Here is a 17,943-nt window from a genome sequence, read left to right as displayed (position 1 = left end):
GAAGTGCAGAAGATTGGATGGGAAGGGTCATTGGCAAAGGTCAACCCAGATTACCAGGGTCAAGAACTACCACCTCTAGAGGAAGGAAAGAGAAGTCACCCAGGTCTTAAGCGGCTTCCAGCTGTTTTCAGTCCCCAGATCTCCGTGCAGACAGGGCAAAAGGATTAGCGAACAGGATCTTGGAACATGGCCAGGGACCTGAATGGTTTTGTTCCTCACCCCTCTGCGCAGCCCTCTGAAGGAGGCCTGCTGCAGGAAGTTTTTGGAGCTTAATGTTCTCTTTCTTGGCCAGCAGGGACCGCGTCCCATCGATTTAATAAATGCCTTGCCGGGCAGTGGTGCCAAACCACAGACTCGCTGCCTCCTAACAAGGGCTGGCCGGCCCTGTCCTCTCAGCACGGGAGGCTGTGGAATTTCAAGATGCTAAGACCTCATATGTCAGCGTTGGAAGGGATCTGGAAAACGACCTGATTTTGCTGCTTGTTTTTATAGTTGGGAAAACTGAGGCTTAAAAGGTATGCTTTGAGGATGGGGTGCCAGAGGAAAAACTGCTTTAGAATATCTTGTATATCTTTGGGGTCATTCCTCTGGTCCTCACAGAGTTTTCCATTAAAACACAGGTACTTTGGCCCTGACGGGTTTGGCTCAGTGGATGGAGCGTCGGCCTGTGGACTAAAAGGTCCTGGGTTCGATTCCAGTCAAGGGCATGTACCTTGGTTGCGGGCACAACCCCAGAGGGAGGTGTGCAGGAGGCAGCTGATCGATTTTTCTGTCTATCCCTCTCCCGTCCTCTCTGTGGAAAATCAATAAAATATATTTAAAAAAAGAAAGAAAGCCAGCACGGGTTGCTGAGAAAAAACAAACAAACAAACAAACAAAAACCCTGACCGGTGTGGTTCAATGGTTACAGTGTGAGCCCATGAACCGAAGGGTCTCGGGTTCAATGCCCAATCAAGGACATTGGTTGCAGTCTTAATCCCTGACCCGGTCAGGGTATGTGTGGGAGGCAACTAATCATGTCTCTCTCACATGGATCTCTCTCTCTCTCTCTCTCTTTCTTTCCCCCCTCCCTCCCTTCCACTCTCTAAAAAGATCAATGGAAAAAATATCCTCCGGTGAGGATTAACAAAAACAAAAGAACACACAGCTTCTTTGGAGAAAGGGGAGGCCTTACATTGTATTCATTTGCTCACTTTGCAGGAAGAATTAACAGCATTGGACTAGGCAAGTTATGGGAGGTGGATAAGGGCGGGAGAGAGTGGAACTGAGACGGGACGTGGCAGGGAGCAGGCTTTGTTGTCAGGACCACTTCGCTGCTTGCCAGCTGGGCTTGTTCAAGAGCCGTGAGTCTGAGGTCACAGTTTCCCCTTCAATCTGAGGCCCTCCAAGCTCCAGAGCACCTCCTTCTGGCAGTTTTTCCTAATAACCACCAATCCTATAAATACCATCCTAGTTTCCCCACCTGCACCCAAAGAGGCTCCCCTTGGAACTCCACCTGTTGTTCCCAAAGCCACTTCCACCACCCCAGGGTGTAGAAGCATCTTATGGACTTATCCCCACTAGGGTGGTCTTAAGTTTCCCCCTTTAACAGAGGGATTTAACAGAGGCTCTGGAAAACCAAAATGCCTTCTTGCCTCCCAAAAGCAACACCTTCCACCCCCACAGTAGGCACTTGTTTGCTGACTTGAAGAGCCAAGAGAATGAAGTTATAATGGTAGTTGTAATGGTACAGTTTTTATGGGTGTGGGGCCCCAGCTAGGTCCCCCACATTTGGAAAGCAGAAGCTGACATCTCCATGGGTCCAGCTTGTGGCCCAACCTGCCTTTTTTCCTAGAGAAGGGACACACCAGCAGCCTGCGGCTACCTTAATGCTGTGCTATAGGTGCCTAGAGGGACCTGCTCTCTCCCTTCCTCACAACTTGCCCCACCCCCTCGCCCCCGTTTGCTTCCCTTCCCCTCCCATTCTACCACCTACTCAGAATTATGTAATAGGAAATTCCCAACTGGGCTCTCTGAGGAGGGGGAAGGGGGCTAGGGAGGGAAAAAACAGCACAAGGATACAAAATACAGAGAGACAACCTCTTCCTGTTCTTAAGACCAGGAACTCCAGGGACAGGGTCTCCCCCTCCTCCTTCCCATTCCTCCCCTCACCTCACCCCAGCCAAAGTCAGTGCTTGCCACATAAGGCCAACAATTCTCCCCTCCCTTAATGGGTGAAGGGGGTCAAAAGGTACAAACTTCCAGTTATAAAATGAGTAAGACCTAAGGATGTAATGCACAGCCTGGTGGCTGTAGTTAATAATACTGACTTGCATATTTGAAAGTAGCGAGGAGAGTGGATCTTGATGTTCTTAATACAAGAAAAAAGTTCTTTCTTGTCAAATGTTAACTGGACTTATTGTAGCAATGTAATGCACAAATATTGAATCTTATGTTGCATACCTGCAACTAACACAATGTTATGTCAATTATAGCTCAATTAACAAAAACAGTTATCAGCCTCTGTTTTCCCCTATTAAAATGGTGAAGTACTTTGAAAAAAAAAAAAGAATTTTCCCCCTCTGCTCAAGCTGCTGGAAAGATTGTTGGGTATGATGAAGTAATGACTAGTCTTAAGATAAAAACCAGGTTGGTCCTTGGGAACTGGGGTGTGTCAGAGAGGGGAGGGAGGGTGTCAGCAGAAGTCCCACTAAGTCAGACAATGGCAGGAAAGGAAATTTAAAAAAAAGAAAGAAAGAAAGGAAATCACCCAGTTGCCGCTGCGGTTTTCTTCCAGGCTGGGTCTAGGCAGGCCGCCCCTTGCTAGGCTGTGCTGCGGAGCTATTCCAAAAACAGAAGGTAGTGCTTCTTCAAATGCTTTTCAAAATATGTTCATGGGTGTGTGTGTGTGTGTGTGTGAGCAAAACAGAAACAGGTGCGGGAAGGATTCAGATCTTAGAGGCCTTGAACACCAGAGCTTGATTTAATTCCTATGTGACATAATTAAATTTCAAGAAGAGTTCCTTGGATACTATGTGGATTGAGTTGAAAGGTCACGGAGCAGAAAGAGTTACGAGGCCACTGCAGTGGTCCAGGCTAGAATTGATAAGGTCTGATGTGGGGTAGTGACCAGGGGATAGAGAGGTCAACATTGACCTTGGACTGAAGGAGGGGAAGAAGGACCAGAAAGCTCAGTGGGGGGACCAGCAGAAGACTTGCTCTGGAGCTAGCTACAGTGAGAGACACTTTACCCAAATCTGGAGGAACAAGGGCAAAGACCCTTCCAGAAAATTCACATCTTGGTCTCAGAGAAAGGGCTTAGCCAGGGTTCAGCTGATTCATATGGTGTTGGACAGGACACTGAGTCAGACTCTCAGAGTGCATAAGGCCGCAGAATGAGGATATTAGGCCCCAGCCCTAGATTTCCTTCAGTGGCCACTCAGTTCCTCTCCATTACCTCTGAAGAAGGGAGTTCCCATCTATATATATAAAAGCCTAAGTGACCAAATGACCAGTGGACTGGTCGCTATGATGCACCCTGACCACCAGGGGGCAGATGCTCAATGCAGGAGTGTGCTCAGTGTGCTCCCACAGGGGGACCACTACTCAGCCAGAAGTCGGGCTAAGCTGTTAGTAGGACATCCCCCAAGGGCTGAGCCTCTAGTCCTATATAATAACGGGAGTATGTAAATTGACCATCACTCCACCACAAAGGTGGTGGCACCCATAGTGGAGGCAGGGGGGAGGGTTTCTGTAACACAAGATGGCTGCACCCACAGTGGAGGCTGAGTTCCCATAACAAGCCATCAGCAAGGACCTGAGGCTATGCTCCTCCCCGCAACCGCACACCTCCCCACGCTATGCCCACAGAGAGGCCGAGTCCCGGTAATGAGCCTTAATGAGCAATCAGCAGGGACCTGAGGCTGCGCCCCCTGCCCCGGCGCCAGGCTAGGGGACCTCAGGCCGCGTCTCCCGCCTGGCAGAGTTTGATGGGGGACCTGAGGCCATGCCCCCCACCCGGCAGGGCTTGACAGGGGACCTCAAGGTGTGACCCCCACCCGGTAGGGCTTGGTGGGGGACCTCAGGCCATGCCCCCTGCCTGGCGGGGCTTGACGGAGGGCCTGAAGCTTCACCCCCTGCCCCAGCGCTGGGCCAGGGGGCCTGAGGCTGCACCCCCCCTCCTGGCAGGGCTTGACAGGGGTCCTCAGGCCGTGCCCCCAGCCTGACAGGGATTGACAGGGGACCTCAACGTGCGCAACCTGCCCTGGTGCTGGGCTGGGGGACCTCAGGCTGTGACCACCCAGCCCAATGGGGCTTGATGGGGGACCTGAGGCTGTGCCCCCTTTCCGGTGGGGCTTGATGGGGGAATCTCAGGCTGTGTTCCCCACCTAGTGGGGCTTGACAGGGGGACCTCAAGGCACGCCCGCTGCCCTGGAGCCAGGCCAGGGGACCTCAGGCCGTGCCTCCTGCTTGGCACTAATTTTCTTTTATCTCTGACACTTCTATTATAGAGAAAGAGCAAGTAGCAATATTAAAATATTTCCTCTAATTAATCCCCTTTTAATGTGCCTGAATTTCGTGCACGGGGCCACTAGTTTCTTCATATCAGCCCATCCCTCTTCCCCATCAGCCCAGGGGTAAAAGGGAAACCAATGAAGAATTCTGGCCATTAAAAGGCTGCTGAAATCTCCATTGGGGGAGGGGCAGCCTCCACCCCAACCCAGCTGTGCAGAGAGAGAGAGAGAGACATTTGGAATGCACAAGAGGTGCTGGCAGGGAGGGGGGTTGGACAAGGCAGGAAGGGGCCAGTGTTCCTGGCATCCTGTGAAATAGGGGTAGCAGTGGCTTCCAGCCTAGTTCCCTCCCCTCATCCTGTCCCCAAGAGTCAGCTCTTTCTCACAGTTTCTGCCATTCCAGCTCCAACCCCCACCTCAACTTCTTGAATCTCTTTTATGGTGTCAACGAGGGAAGGGAAAACACTTCTTGGCCTAGAACCAGGCCCACTGGGTGGCAGCTTCACACACACACACACACACTTCAGCTGGCTTCCCATCCTTGGAGGTATACAGGCCAGGGCTGAGCCATGCTGTTGGAAGGTGAATGCTGGATGGGAGTTTCTAGGTATCTGGGTGCAGAACATCAGGTTCCAATCAATGTTGGTTACTCATCTCCTGGGTGACTTCAGGCCAATGCCCTCTTCTCTTAGTGCCTCCGTTTGTTCATCTGTGCTTTTGTGAATAATCAGGCCAATGGCAGAGGCCAGACTAGAAACCAGATCAAAAGCCAAGGGCCAGTTTGCTAGTAGTTGGCCACACAAGGGCACTCACTCTTCCCTTTGGCTGTGCCCCTCCCGCATCTAGGCTGTAAAATACTGCTGCCTGCTCTCAATGCCTTTCTAAAGGGCTCTTCCTCCTGCTCCCTGCCAGGTTATTTAGGCCTTACCGATTATTTTGTCCCTCCCTATTCCCTCTCAGCACACACTGCTTAGTCCTGGACTCTCTAACACAGAGGTTCTCAACCTGTGGGTCGTGACCCCTTTGGCGGTCGAACGACCCTTTCACAGAGGTGGCCTAAGACCATCCTGCATATCAGATATTTACATTATGATTCATAACAGTAGCAACATTACAGTTATGAAGTAGCAACAAAAATAATTTTATGGTTGGGCCACAACATGAGGAACTGTATTTAAAGGGCCAGAAGGTTGAGAACCACTGCTCTAAAAGAACTTTCTGCAACTATGAAAATGTTCTGTAATCTGCACTGTCCATTATGTTAGCCACTAGTCACACGTGGCTTTTGAATGCTTGATATATGGCTAGTATGTCCAAAGAAATGGTTTTTAAATTGTATTTAATTTTACTTAATTTAAATTTAAGAAGCCACATGGAGCGCCTGCTGGCGTGGCTCGGTGGTGGAGTGTCGACCTGTGAACCAGGCCGCCATAGTTGGATTCCTGGTCAGGGCACATGCCCAGGTCGCTGGCTCGATCCCCAGGTTGTAGCTCGATCTTCAGTGTGGGGCATGCAGGGGACAGCCGTTCAATGATTCTCTTCCCCTCTCCCTTCTCTGAAATCAATCAATCAATATATATATATTTTTAAGTCACATGTAGATAGTGGCTACTATATTGGACAGCACAGGATCTAAGCAAAACTTTGCTTTGTTCCCTTTTTTTTTTTTTTATAAGGGTTGATAGGAGCTACCATTCATTGAGCATTTACTCTGCCAGTTTTTGCATAAGTGCTTTACTGACACATCTCAACAAATCCTAGAAATTCCATTTTAAAGATGAAGAAATGAAGGCTTGAGAGGTTGGGTATACTGGCTTCAGATAGCATAGCATGCTGGAGGGCCAGTCAAGCTGTAGTCATGCTCTCCAGCCATTTAGGGAACTTCCCAGGACGCAGCCTGAGTCTACAGTTACTCCATAGCACATGGCTGGGCACCAGGATCCAGGGAGGCTCATCACTGAGTACTGGTTAATATATGCTCTTGGCAAAAAGGAGAAGGAAACTAATTCCACTTACTTCTCATCATGTGGGGACTCTGGAATCCTGTCTCCCAACATCCTATCTTCAGATATCTCTTCTCTTGCCTTTCTCCTGGACAGTGTCCTTTGGAATACAAACTCACACCTCAATGGGTGCTATGTGCAGAGGTTAGGGAAGAGGATGTCACCTGCAGGCCCAGAGGAAGCCAGCTGGGCTGGGAGTTGGGACCTGGAAAAATCCTTGTCATTTATAAACAAGGAAACAAGAAACAGTATTGTAATAGCTACCTTTTATTGAGCACCTACTTGTGCCAGGCACTTTACATACATCTGTGCTTATAATTCCCACAACAACCTGGGAGTTGGACATTATTATCACCATTTTACATATGAGGAAAATGAGGCTCAGAGAGGTTAAGCAGCTTGCTCAAGGTCACACAGCTTGTTGAAGAATGGTAGCGTCAGCACGGGAGATAGGCACCTGTGAGTTCCCTTAAAATTGTATTAGGCATTCTTCACACTGAGAAAATAGAGGGGTGGAGGGCTGGGCAAAGAGATGTATTCTCTGGGGGCTGAGGGACTGGTTCTGCTGTCCAACCTGTAGATGGAGGCTGAGCCCTGCCCTGTTTCCCACCTCCGGGCTCTGGCAAGCAACTTCTCCAGACTTAGCTGTGAAGTCAGAAAAAAAAAAAAGCTCTGGCTGAGATTGGTCTTCTTAGAACGGAAAAATGGCTGAAATGAAAGACCTTACCCTGTATGTGTATTTGCAGGCAGAGATGTGCATGTGTGGTGCGTGTGCTGAATGAAGCACACCGCCACCAGAATAAGACTATCCCTTCCTTTTAGGCCACACCCCTGCCACCTGTGCAGGGAGTGAGGCAGCTGAGCAATCATGAAGGGGCGGTTTATTTCCTACCAGAGTTCCAGGGACATTGCCTGGGAAGAGGCCAAGTCAACAATCAAAGCCTCAAATTTGCTCCCTGCCCCCTACCTCCAGGGTTACCCAGTTTCAGGGGTGTTGTGTTCATTCTGCAGATCCAGGGACGACACATGATGCCTCTCTCTCTCTCTCTCTCTCTCTCTCTCTCTCTCTCACACACACACACACACACACACACACACACACACACACACACAAGGTCTTGGGGTAAGGCACCAAGTCTGGCCTGCGTGGTCTTGCAAGTCTTTGTGCTGAGCACATATGTGTACACAAGGCTGCGTGCACGTGTGTACACAGGTGGTTAGTGTAGTGTTAGGAGTCTCTTCACAAATGAGGGACAACGATGATAGCACTGCGCTGAATCAAGCCCTCCAGTTGGCCCAGTACCCCCATCTCTTCCCGGCAGCTGGGGTGGGACGGGGTCAGTCAGAGTTGAGGCCAGGGCTGAGAACTCAGGGCCTGGCTTCCAACTCCAAGAATATGCCCTTTCTTAGTGCGGCCGGGGGCTATTTTGGGACCTGAAGGAGGATCAAGTCCCCACTTCGGAAGGATAAGATGGCTACTCAGGCCAGAATGGAGAGTGAGGTTTTTCTTTTGTGCTTTTAAAATCCAACCATGTGTAACAGGAACTGACCTTTTCCCTCGGAGCTCACACACCCCCACCCCAGAGAAAGGTTTCTGTAGACAAGGGTGAGTGGAGGAAAGGGGCTTGTTAGGTTGTGCGTAGGAGTGGGAGGCTGTTTCCGCGCCCTCCTCTAGCCCTGCAGGAATGGGTGGAGCACATTTATGTTAGCACCCAGGTAGAGGGTGGTACAGAGGTAGGGACTTCCTGGGGATCCACGGGGTGGTTGTGACGGAGGGTGAAAGGCCTGCAGGCAGGCAGGTTAGAGCTGTGCGGTTCCCGGGCTCCGGGCTGGGTCAGGACGCCCAGATGAAGTAGGCTATCTCATCCAGGTCGACGGGGTAATCGGTGAGCAGCACCGGGGTCTTGTCAAAAAGCTCACCCTTATAGCTGCGCCACTTGCCCGCGGGCAGGTAGACGTCACGTTCTTGCTTGCCGGGCTCCAACACTGGTGCCACCAGCAGGGTGTCCCCGATGAGGAACTGCGAGTCGATGCGGTGAGCTGTCTCGTCGCCCGGCGCGATCCACCAGAGGGGGCGCACAATGGGGTCGCCAGTGTCCGTGACCTCCCCGGCCAGCTCCAGCAGCAGCGGTGCCACGAGCGAGGCCCTCAGGGCGGTGAACTTGTGCGCGATGGCCACCACTTCCGCGTCGTACTGCCAGGGTGGGACCGAAAACTGCATAGCGGGCATGAACGCGGCCACCTCCAGCCAGCGCACGTAGAGCTCGCGGTCCGGCACCTTGCCGCCGCCCGCGGTGCGCTCGGGCACCACGTTGCCGCCCACCATGTCGGGCAGGATGAACGGGTAGCCCAGCATGCTGACGGTGAGCACGGCCGGGATGAGCGAGCGCAGCCCCAGGTCGTAGCCCCACACGGAGTCGCGGTCCACCAGGCGGAAGAAGCAGGAGATGTTCTGCGACTGGTAGCCCACGCGGACCTCGGCCAGGGAGAAGAAGGGCAGCGCCATCTCCGTGTAGCGCCGGCTCCAGATGTTGGGGTCCGGCAGCGGCCTGTAGGTGCTGAAGTCCCGCGGCAAATAGCTGACTTCGCCCGCGTCAAACTTGAAGGAGGCGACCTCGTAGTGCGAGCGCAACCGCCGCAGGTGCCCCTGGAACCAGTCGCGGGCCTCGGGGCGCGTGAAGTCCAGCACCGCGCCGATGCCGTTCCACCAGCGCACGAGCGCGGGCAGCCGGCCGCTGGGCTCGCGCACGAACAGCTCTCGCTCCACGCCCTCGCCAAAGGACGAGGAATTGTAGTTGACGAACGGGTGCACCCAGAGCGTGACCTGAAACCCGGCGTCGCGCAGGCGGCGGAACATGTCGCTGGCGTTGGGGAACTTGACCTCGTCGAAGTCGAAGTCCCCGTAAGCAGGTGTGTACATGTCGTCGATTTCCAGGTGGCTGCTGTTGAAGCGGTGCTGTCGGATCTGCTGGGCGAAACGCTGCACCTTGTCCTGGTCCACCTCCCGCCCGTACAGCACCCACGTGGACCAGATGGGGTCCCGGAAGGTCTCGGGTGCGGGCACCTTCGACGGCTTATTGAAATAGCGCCGGACCATGTACTTGTGGATGGAGGTGATGTCGGAGCCGACGCACACACGGTAGCTGAGCTCGAGCGCGGCGGGGAGGCCGGCCGGGGGCTTGAAGGGCGTGTGGCTGTAGCGCGCCTGTAGCCGCAGCGAGCGCTCCGTCCCGTTCCAGCCCAGGTGGAAGGGCACGGAGTCGTTGACCTTGATGGCAGCCGCGCGCGAGGAGAGCCAGTAGCGCTCGAGGATGCCTCCGAAGGCGGCGTCGGAGGAGTAGACGTCGCTGGTGACGAAGGGCTGCGGCTCCTGCTGGCCTTCCAGCCGGATGGGCCAATGCTGCGTCCTCATCTCCGCGCCGCCGTACCAGTGCGCCGCCTCGTCCCCCAGGAACATGGCGTGCTCCACGGCGAGCCCCGGCTCCTCCTCCTCCCAGCGCACGCGGTAGCACATGACGGTGTCCTTGGGCCGCACGGTCTGGATGAAGAAGTGTAGCGGGCGGCCATCCGCCCTGCGGGAGCAGCCCAGCAGGGCGCCATCGCGGCTGCAGGAGTCGAGGTCCAGGGCACCGGAGCGGAAGGCCAGGCGGAAGACCTGCTCGCCCTTCTGGTTGCGGATGGAGAAACCTCCAAGGTTAAGGTCCAGCTGCTCGGCGCGCAGACGCTCAGCCTTGCGCAGAGAGGCGCTGTAGAAGCACCAGGCTACCACCGCGGCCAACACCAGCAGCAGCCCCAGCACTACCGAGCCCAGCAGCGGTTTCGCCTCTTTTGATGTTGCTTTGGGCTTTACAGACGAGACGTTGTCAGGCAGGAAGGTGTACATGGCTGTGGCTGAGGCAGCCTCAGGACTCTTCAGGCCTGTGTCGCGCCCAGGGCGTCGGCGGGGGTAGGCCTGGCTCTTCTCCAGATTTTGAGGCATCAGCCCTCAGTTAAGGAAGGAACGGGCAGTGGGCACCTGACAAAGCCCATCTGAACCTGGCCTGCCAGAGTCTGGAAGGGGGAGAGAGAGGCGGAACGGACCTTCTCATTCCATAGTATTTCCATTTGCTGCAGCAAGAAAGAAGAGGTGTATACTTTGGAAAGGTGTATTCCGGGACATAAGGGTTTAAGACAGTGGTTCTCAACCTTCCTAATGCCGCGACCCTTTAATACAGTTCCTCATGTTGTGGTGACCCCCAACCATAAATTTATTTTCGTTGCTACTTCATAACTGTAATGTTGCTGCTGTTATGAATCGTCATGTAAATATCTGATATGCAGGATGTATTTTCATTGTTACAAACTGAACATAATTAAAGCGTAGTGATTAATCACAAAAACAATATGTAATTATATATGTGTTTTCCGATGGTCTTAGGCGACTCCTGTGAAAGGGTTGTTTGACCCCCAACGGGGTCACGACCCACAGGTTGAGAACCAATGGTTTAAGAAATGGCAAAGGTGAGACTTAGGAGGACAGTCTGTATCTTACCCTTTCTCAAGGGCCCTAATGTTTGTCGACATTAGTCAGGACTCTGAATGGGCAGGGGCAGATGGCATGCATCCTATTTTTGTGGGTAAGAAACAAACCCAGACAGGGTCAGGGAGAAGTCCAGATCACAGAATATCAGACTTCATGGGATCACACATGGGAGCAGTTCAAGCTGAAGAGAAGGGGAGGGACCTGGAGAGGACATGGTTCCCCAGAGATGTGGCCGTGGTGGGAGAGGGGAGGCATCATAGGTCAGTAGGATGAGTTTCCTTGTCCCCAAAGGGGAGAGGAGAGAGCAAGAAGAAACACACAGCTCAGGCATGGAATTTAATCAGAAGCCAGATTGAATCTGGAGATTAGTTCTGTCCTAGGGCTTGGTTTGGAGGGAGGCAGGGTTGGGTTCAGACATTAGGGCTGGGGTCAGGAGCCTGGCTCAAGAGACATGGTGGCTGGCTTCTCAGACCTCCCCCTCTTTGTCCTCAAATTCTACCCTGCTTTCAGCCATTGTTCACCAACCCCTTTCCCTGCCCAGCTTCCTGCTCTGCTCCCAGCACCATCTCTTTGGCCAGCTGCCACCTAGCTTTGTCTCTGCCACGCACCCACCATCCTGATGCCCCTGCCCTAGTTTTGGACACTGTCTCTTCTCCCCAGTATTATTGCAATACTTCCCCTATAGACCTCCATGCCCTATTTCTTTCCCCCAATGCCTTCTGCTTATAGCAACCATAGCGATCCTTCCAAAGGTGGGGTTCAGTTGGTTGGAGTGTCGTCCAGTGCACGAGAAGGTCGTGGGTTGGATTCCCAGTCAGGGCGGATTTGGGGCGCATGCAGGAGGCAACTGATTGATGTTTCATTCTCACATTGAGGTTGCTTTCTTTCTCTCTCCCCATCTCATCTCTTTCTCCCAAATCAACAGAAGCATGTCATTGGGCGAGGATTAAAAAAAACCAACTTATCAGATCACATCTCCTCCTAGTTTACAGAGCTTCTCATGAAGCCTGGGATGAAGTTCAGAAGCATAAATTTTGCAACTGAGGTTCAAGACATGATATGGTCTCATCTGCCTTTTTGATTCCATGTCCAGCCAGGCCTATCTTATGACTACCAAGCTCATTTTTCCCCCAACCTAAATCCTTCAGGCCACCTGCTTTAGATTTCACCGATCCACCTTGGGCCAACATTTCTCCCCAACCTACCAGCTCTCCAGGGATCAGAGGTGCACCTCCCCCCGAACTACACACATATACTCTCACACACTGTATGCTAAACACCCAGATATGACTCGGAAACAGACTTGGGGGAGGTGTTTTGCAATCTGTTGCTCAAGGCCACTGACTCTTCCTGATTTAGCCCTCAGGACAGAGTCCAACAAAGAAATAGCCCTAGCCAGGTGCATACAGACGTTCACACTGCCAGCCAGCCCGCTGCACCAGCTAGGGGAAAGGAGAGAGGGAGACTGGCAAACAGTAATTAGTCTCCTCCCAGATGCCAGTGTCTGTTTCTAAGTCCCCCAGGAGATGTCAGAACTGTTCAGGATCTTTACCACACCCCACCACTCCCCTGAAGAGACTACCAAGAATGCCAGGTGCAGATCAGAACTTTGATCCCAGATTTCAATATATAGCCCCTCCTCAATGTGCTATCTCGGCCTCATTCTCTGTGCTCTCTGCCCCACCCAATAGCCTAAGCTAGTTGGTTCTGGCTGGTCTGGAACAGCCTCTTAATCCCTTCCTCTCAGCCCACATAACACTTAGCTTTCAAACTCCCCTCCCCAGAATGGATTCCCCTTCCTGTAGGTACAAATTAGAAAAGTTCTCCCTGAGAAATGCAGGCAGTAACCTTTTGCTGATGACCTCAAGCTAAACAAAACCCAAAGAAGGTCTTAGGTGGCCCAGGTCAGAGCTGCTATATATTTATATTCAAGACCCCATTCTGGGCACTACGGACATAAATGGGAAAGGTCCATCGCTGGATAGGGCCCCTCATTCTCAAAACGTTCATATTAAGTCAGACCATTCCATGACCCCTGGAGGCATGGAGAGGCCACCAAAGTGGTCTTAGAAGCCTTTTCCAACACTTGATTTCTGAGAAGCTTAACTGTCTAGGATTTGGATGTTCTTTGATGAAGGATAGGAGCCTACAGGCCTGAGCACCCACTCCATGCAAGCCCTGTGTCTCCCAAATGCCAGCAGAGCACCCACCCTAACAGTAATGCCAAAAAAGAGGCGTAGCTACAGTGCCTTTGTACATATGAGGAAACAGTGGCCAAGTCAGGAAAAAAGGAACTTGTTTGAAGTCACCCAAGTAGGTTGCCTCAATCCAAAAAGTCAACTTAATCCTCCACAGCCCCCGTTTTAGGAGACAGGATTTAATGGTCTGACAGGCTGAATGCAGCAGAGGAAAGGAGCCTTGTGGTCAAGAGGCTGGGACAGGCTTCTATCAAGTGGGTGTGGGCACGGTGAGACCTGTTTTCCCAAGGGCTGCTGCTGCTGCTGCTTGCTCCAGGAAGAATTCTTGTGGGAAAGGGGCAATTTTAATAGCATCTGGTACCGGGGCTATGGGGGAAGAACAGTGATTCCAGTGTTAACGGTGGCGTTACAGACTCCTGTAATCTGCTGCCTCCACCATCAGACCAACCACAGGCTAATGTCCGCAGGTGGGTTTGTCCCTGGCCAAGACTTCTCCCCACTTGGCTAAGGTCAACCTCAATCTTGGCTGCCAGCCCCTAGTCGGGTTTGAGGAGGAGGACCCGACAGGCCCAACTGAGGGGAGGCCATTCCAAGCGGATTCGTTTCTCGAACACTGTTCCTTGGGGAATATGTGGAAATGTCAAAGGCAACTCGATCCGGCCCATTTCCCTGCTCAGCGGCGGGATCCGGGAGATCGAGTGACTGGGCCTGCAGCCTGGAATGCTCCACCCCCACCCCCACCCCCAGTGACCCGCCCAACAGCTGCAAAGTCCAAAGGGACAGACTGAGGTCAAGGGGCCTGTCTCCCACTGGAAACCAAGGTGACTCAGGTGTCCAGGCTCCCCCGCACTCAGCAATAAGAGCAAAAGTGAAGTGTGCTCCCTCCGAACCCGCCCCGCCCAAGGCCCTCCCCCTGGGCTCACTCACGGCAGTGACCCCAAGAGTGGGGGTGAAGGTAGTAGGCTCCTGCAGATCTCCACGCTAGCCAGAGCTGAGCTTGCCACCGCGCAAAGCGGAGCGCCGCCTACTTAGGGGACAGCTGAGGCCCCGCCCCCTGGCTGGCTGGCCACGCCCAGGTCTCTTGGTCTCGCCCAGGGCCTTGGAGTCCAGCCCCGCCCCAGACGCCGGACCCCTCCTCCCACATAGTCACGCGGACTTGAGGCCCGGCTCCTTAGCCCCTACCTTCCTCCTACTCCTCTGGGCTCAGCTCCCGGCATCTCGGGCCAGCAGCCAGCCCACTGCCTCCCGGCTCCGCCCTCGCCTGCAGGCCCGCCCGCTTGCGGGGGGCGGGGGCGGGGGAGGGGTCTGCTCCAGGTCTTCAGGGAAATGTAGGTTTGGAGGAAGGAGCGGCTGTAGAATGTTAGGTTTCTTGCACCTCCAAGCTAAATTCGGGATGCGTATGAGAAGGAGAGAGCCGCAGGGTAAAGGGACAGGGCTAGCGCTTGGTATTCCTTACCCTCCAGATTTGGGCAGGTGGAGGTCGTCTCGGTATAACGCTCTTACCAGCTCTCCCATATGGAAAAAAAAGTTTCTTATATGGGAAAAGGGTAGCAGGATTCCTGGAGAATCTCAGCGGCCCGATGTAAGGCGGATCCAATCAAGGACTCCACGGAGGGACCTTGGTTTCACCAGCAGGGAGGCCCAAGCTGTCGGTTCTCACCAGTCCAGACCAACAGCATGGAGGTCAGGGACCTAGAACACTGGCTTCCCCGCACCCCCAACTCCCCAGTGACGGGCGCTGGAAATGACTGTACTGCGAGGAAGTGAGCGTGTCCCGCTATACCCCCGCCCCAGGGAGGAATGGGGTGCAGCAATACTGAAGATCCCAGAGATTTCAGAACATCCCACTCCTTGCTCCCCGAGGGACATAGAAGCAGGGCTTTGTTTTGTAATTTGAAATTTCTTGATCATGAAACCGGCCAAAATTGTTTTGTTGTTTTAGACCCCTTCTCTTGGGGTGGGGAGGACAGCAAGGTATATGAACATAGGCTTTTGGGGGGTTGTGATGGGGAGGATTCTGGGGTGAGAAGCATTAAGTTTAGGAGATATTAGAGGAATGTTAGCTGGAGGGCCCTTTCTAGGTGGACCCATTTTTTTGGGCTCTGGGGTGGAGGGGAGGAGGACACCAGGTGTATCTAGGGCAGCGGTTCTCAACCTGTGGATCGCGACCCCTGAAAATACACCCTGCATATCAGATATTTACATTATGATTCATAACAGTAGCAAAATTACAGTTATGAAGTAGCAACGAAATAATTTTATGGTTGGGGGTCACCACAACATGAGGAACTGTATTAAAGGGTCGCGGCATTGGGAAGGTTGAGAACCACTGATCTAGGGCTACTTTTATGTGTCAGGAGGGCACTTAGGGTCACCTAAGGGAAGTGCTGAGGTGATGGGAGTGGCGAGGGCTCAGGGCAGGTTGACTTTGAGAAACTGCATCTTAGTGTAGGGGACTTGGCAGAGGCCTGGGTAACTGGTTCCTCATTGCCAGATCTTGCTGGATGAGGACACGGGAGGCAGGGGAATATGTGGAAATGTCAAAGGCAGCCTATGGGGTGAAAAGTTTATTTATTGCTCAGCCCCCTTGGCCTGGTCCCCGCTCTACCAGTAGGAGTAGCCAGGGTAACTCTCGGACAAAAACTCAGGGTGGACAACATAGCTGTTTCTCTGGGAGCCACCGGTCTTCTTAAAGTGACTTGTGTCCCACCTGTGGGAAGAGATGGGCCAGCCCTTTTGGACCCTTATCTGTTTGATTCCAATTCTCAATGCTAACCTTATCCCAACATTTTGCCCCTAATCCTGACCTTAGGCTCCAACACTGACTTCAGGTTCTATGGCCAAATTTTTGATTTCCAATACCCAGTCCCTCACATTGACATTTTACCCTCTACTTCAATCCCTGAACCTAACTGACATCTTGACTCTATGCCCCACTGTCAACCTGTAACCTCTCAATGCTGGCCTCCACACCTTCATGGAGTCCTCCATCGCCTTGTTAGTTTTGACTTCACCGTGGCACTAGCGCCTCCTGGTGGCATCTTTCAGTTAGTGCATCGCAGCGGACAGTATACACCCCCAATTCCGCCCTCTGCCCCCAGGTACTCCACCGCGCCAGACTTACCTAAGGTTCGCATAAGGGTAGTACGGCCGCAGGGGCGTTAGAACAGCACACTGCATCCCGGGCCGGTGCTCGCTGGGCGATACACTCCTGGAGGAGGAAGCGGCGGCAGAGGTCGGGCCTTTTGATTTTCCCCTAACCCCCAAGCCCAGGCCGGGGCTCTGGTCCACGCCTCAGGTGTCAGTCCTCCGGCTCGGAGATCCTCCCCTCAGGTCTCCAGGCCCTTCCAGACACCGTCGGAGCATCGCCTCTGGGAAGACACCTGGAAGTCCCCTCCCTGTAAGGCCTCGTTTCTGCAGCCTGGGTTGCTCCGTGGAGGGAAGCACCCGGACTCTAGCGAGGGTCGGGCCTGGGAGTCCCGGGATCCTCACCCCGGGACGGCAGTTGTTGCACACTATCCATTCAGGGAGCCGTGTCTCTGAGCCTCAGAAACTTACTCTCTCCCTCGCCCCCCATTCCCTTGTAAGGGGTAGGACCCAGTCTCACTCAAGGACTCAGTCTCTCTGTCAAGGGAGGGGCGGCGGAGATCACCAGGGGGTTAGGGTTCAGAGCACCCCCTGCACAGCTCTTTAGCCCAGTGGTCGGCAAACCGCGGCTCCCGAGCCACATGCGGCTCTTTGGCCCGTTGAGTGTGGCTCTTCCACAGAATACCACGTGCGGGCGCGTGCGAAGTTTACTTGAAACTTTAAGTAAAGTTTATTAAGTTAATTTTAGGGAACGTTGTGGAGTGAAAGAAGATGTAGTGTCGAGGATTGAGAAAGGTATGTTGAGATGGTTTGGACATATAGAGAGGATGAACGGAAGGAGATGGACGAAACAAGTATACAAGACAAGTGTGGATGGGAGAGTTGGAAGGGGTCGACCTCAGCGAACGTACCTCAATCAGATTGAGGACGTTTTTAGCAAAGGCCAGCTTAGGAGTACCCTCATTAAGTTAATAACAATGTACCTACCTATATAGTTTAAGTTTAAAAAAGTTGGCTCTCAAAAGAAATTTCAGTCGTTGTACTGTTGATGTTTGGCTCTGTTGACTAATGAGTTTGCCGACCACTGCTTTAGAGGGATGGGGCCATTGGCGTTTTCCCAGGTCCAGCCTGCCCTATGTGCCGCCTGGGGCGGAGAGGGGACTGCACTGCAGTCTGGCCTGCGGCTGAGCGCTCGGGCCTCAGTTTACTCTGCAGTGACAGGCAAGGTTCTCTACCTCCGGAGGCAGTGCAGGGCTCCGAGGAGGCCAGGGCCCTTCTGGTCGCCCGGTCACTATTTCCTCGCTCACTTGGCACTCAGCCTCAACCCTGCCCATTACTGACGATGGCCCGAGGCCCAGGAACAGAGGACACTTCTGAGAACAGGTCCCCAGGATCGGGTGTCCAGGTAGGGAGTGGGGCTGGCGGGCATGGGAAGGGGATGAGACTGGTGTGCAGGGGGTGGTTCACAGAACCCTCCAGAACAGATACAGGAGCTAGGCTGCCCCTGGTCACAGTTCCGGAGGGACAGGATCGGAAACTCGGGGGAATCTCTGCGCAGGTTCTGCCGCTTCAGCGGTCAGTTCAAGCCCAGGGGCCCGAGGGCGGGACAGGGCGGGTCTAGCTGGGCTGCGGGTGGGGCC

The 17,943-nt window shown here is 53.4% G+C and overlaps 2 protein-coding genes across 6 annotated transcripts in view; both read right to left on the bottom strand.

The window, feature by feature from the left end:
- Positions 1–6,747: 6,747 nt before the first annotated feature.
- KIAA1161 (KIAA1161 ortholog) lies at positions 6,748–16,419 on the bottom strand. 5 transcript variants are annotated; one of them, XM_015560561.1, is made up of 3 exons: positions 16,341–16,419; positions 7,595–10,603; positions 6,748–7,563 (listed from the first exon to the last, which is right to left on the bottom strand). In XM_015560561.1, the coding sequence occupies exon 2, from the start codon at positions 10,473–10,475 to the stop codon at positions 8,331–8,333; it is 2,145 nt and encodes a 714-aa protein (XP_015416047.1). In that variant the 5' UTR covers positions 10,476–10,603; positions 16,341–16,419; the 3' UTR covers positions 6,748–7,563; positions 7,595–8,330. The 5 variants fall into 5 exon arrangements, with proteins under 5 accessions (XP_015416047.1, XP_015416048.1, XP_006758629.1 ...); XM_015560562.1 differs by lacking the exon at positions 16,341–16,419 and adding an exon at positions 14,399–14,429; XM_006758566.2 differs by lacking the exon at positions 16,341–16,419 and adding an exon at positions 14,144–14,280.
- Positions 15,497–17,943, bottom strand: part of LOC102753747 (chromosome unknown open reading frame, human C9orf24) — a 12,561-nt gene continuing 10,114 nt past the window's right edge. The window contains exons 6-9 of the mRNA XM_006758570.2: positions 16,709–16,731; positions 16,486–16,498; positions 16,341–16,427; positions 15,497–15,926 (exon numbers count right to left, since the gene is read on the bottom strand). Coding sequence (XP_006758633.1) covers positions 15,821–15,926; positions 16,341–16,427; positions 16,486–16,498; positions 16,709–16,731 — 229 coding nt within the window. The 3' untranslated portion in view covers positions 15,497–15,820. The remainder of the gene's footprint in view (positions 15,927–16,340; positions 16,428–16,485; positions 16,499–16,708; positions 16,732–17,943) is intronic.

Source organism: Myotis davidii, unplaced genomic scaffold, assembly GCF_000327345.1.
Source record: "Myotis davidii unplaced genomic scaffold, ASM32734v1 scaffold534, whole genome shotgun sequence".
Classification (NCBI taxonomy): Eukaryota; Metazoa; Chordata; class Mammalia; order Chiroptera; family Vespertilionidae; genus Myotis; species Myotis davidii.
The sequence above is the reverse complement of the archived record's forward strand: the minus strand, read 5'-3'. Positions and strand labels throughout refer to the sequence as shown.

Bases quoted from the DNA above. Each gene is read 5' to 3' on its own strand.
- KIAA1161 (XM_015560561.1), bottom strand. From the start codon at position 10,475: ATGCCTCAAAATCTGGAGAAGAGCCAGGCCTACCCCCGCCGACGCCCT.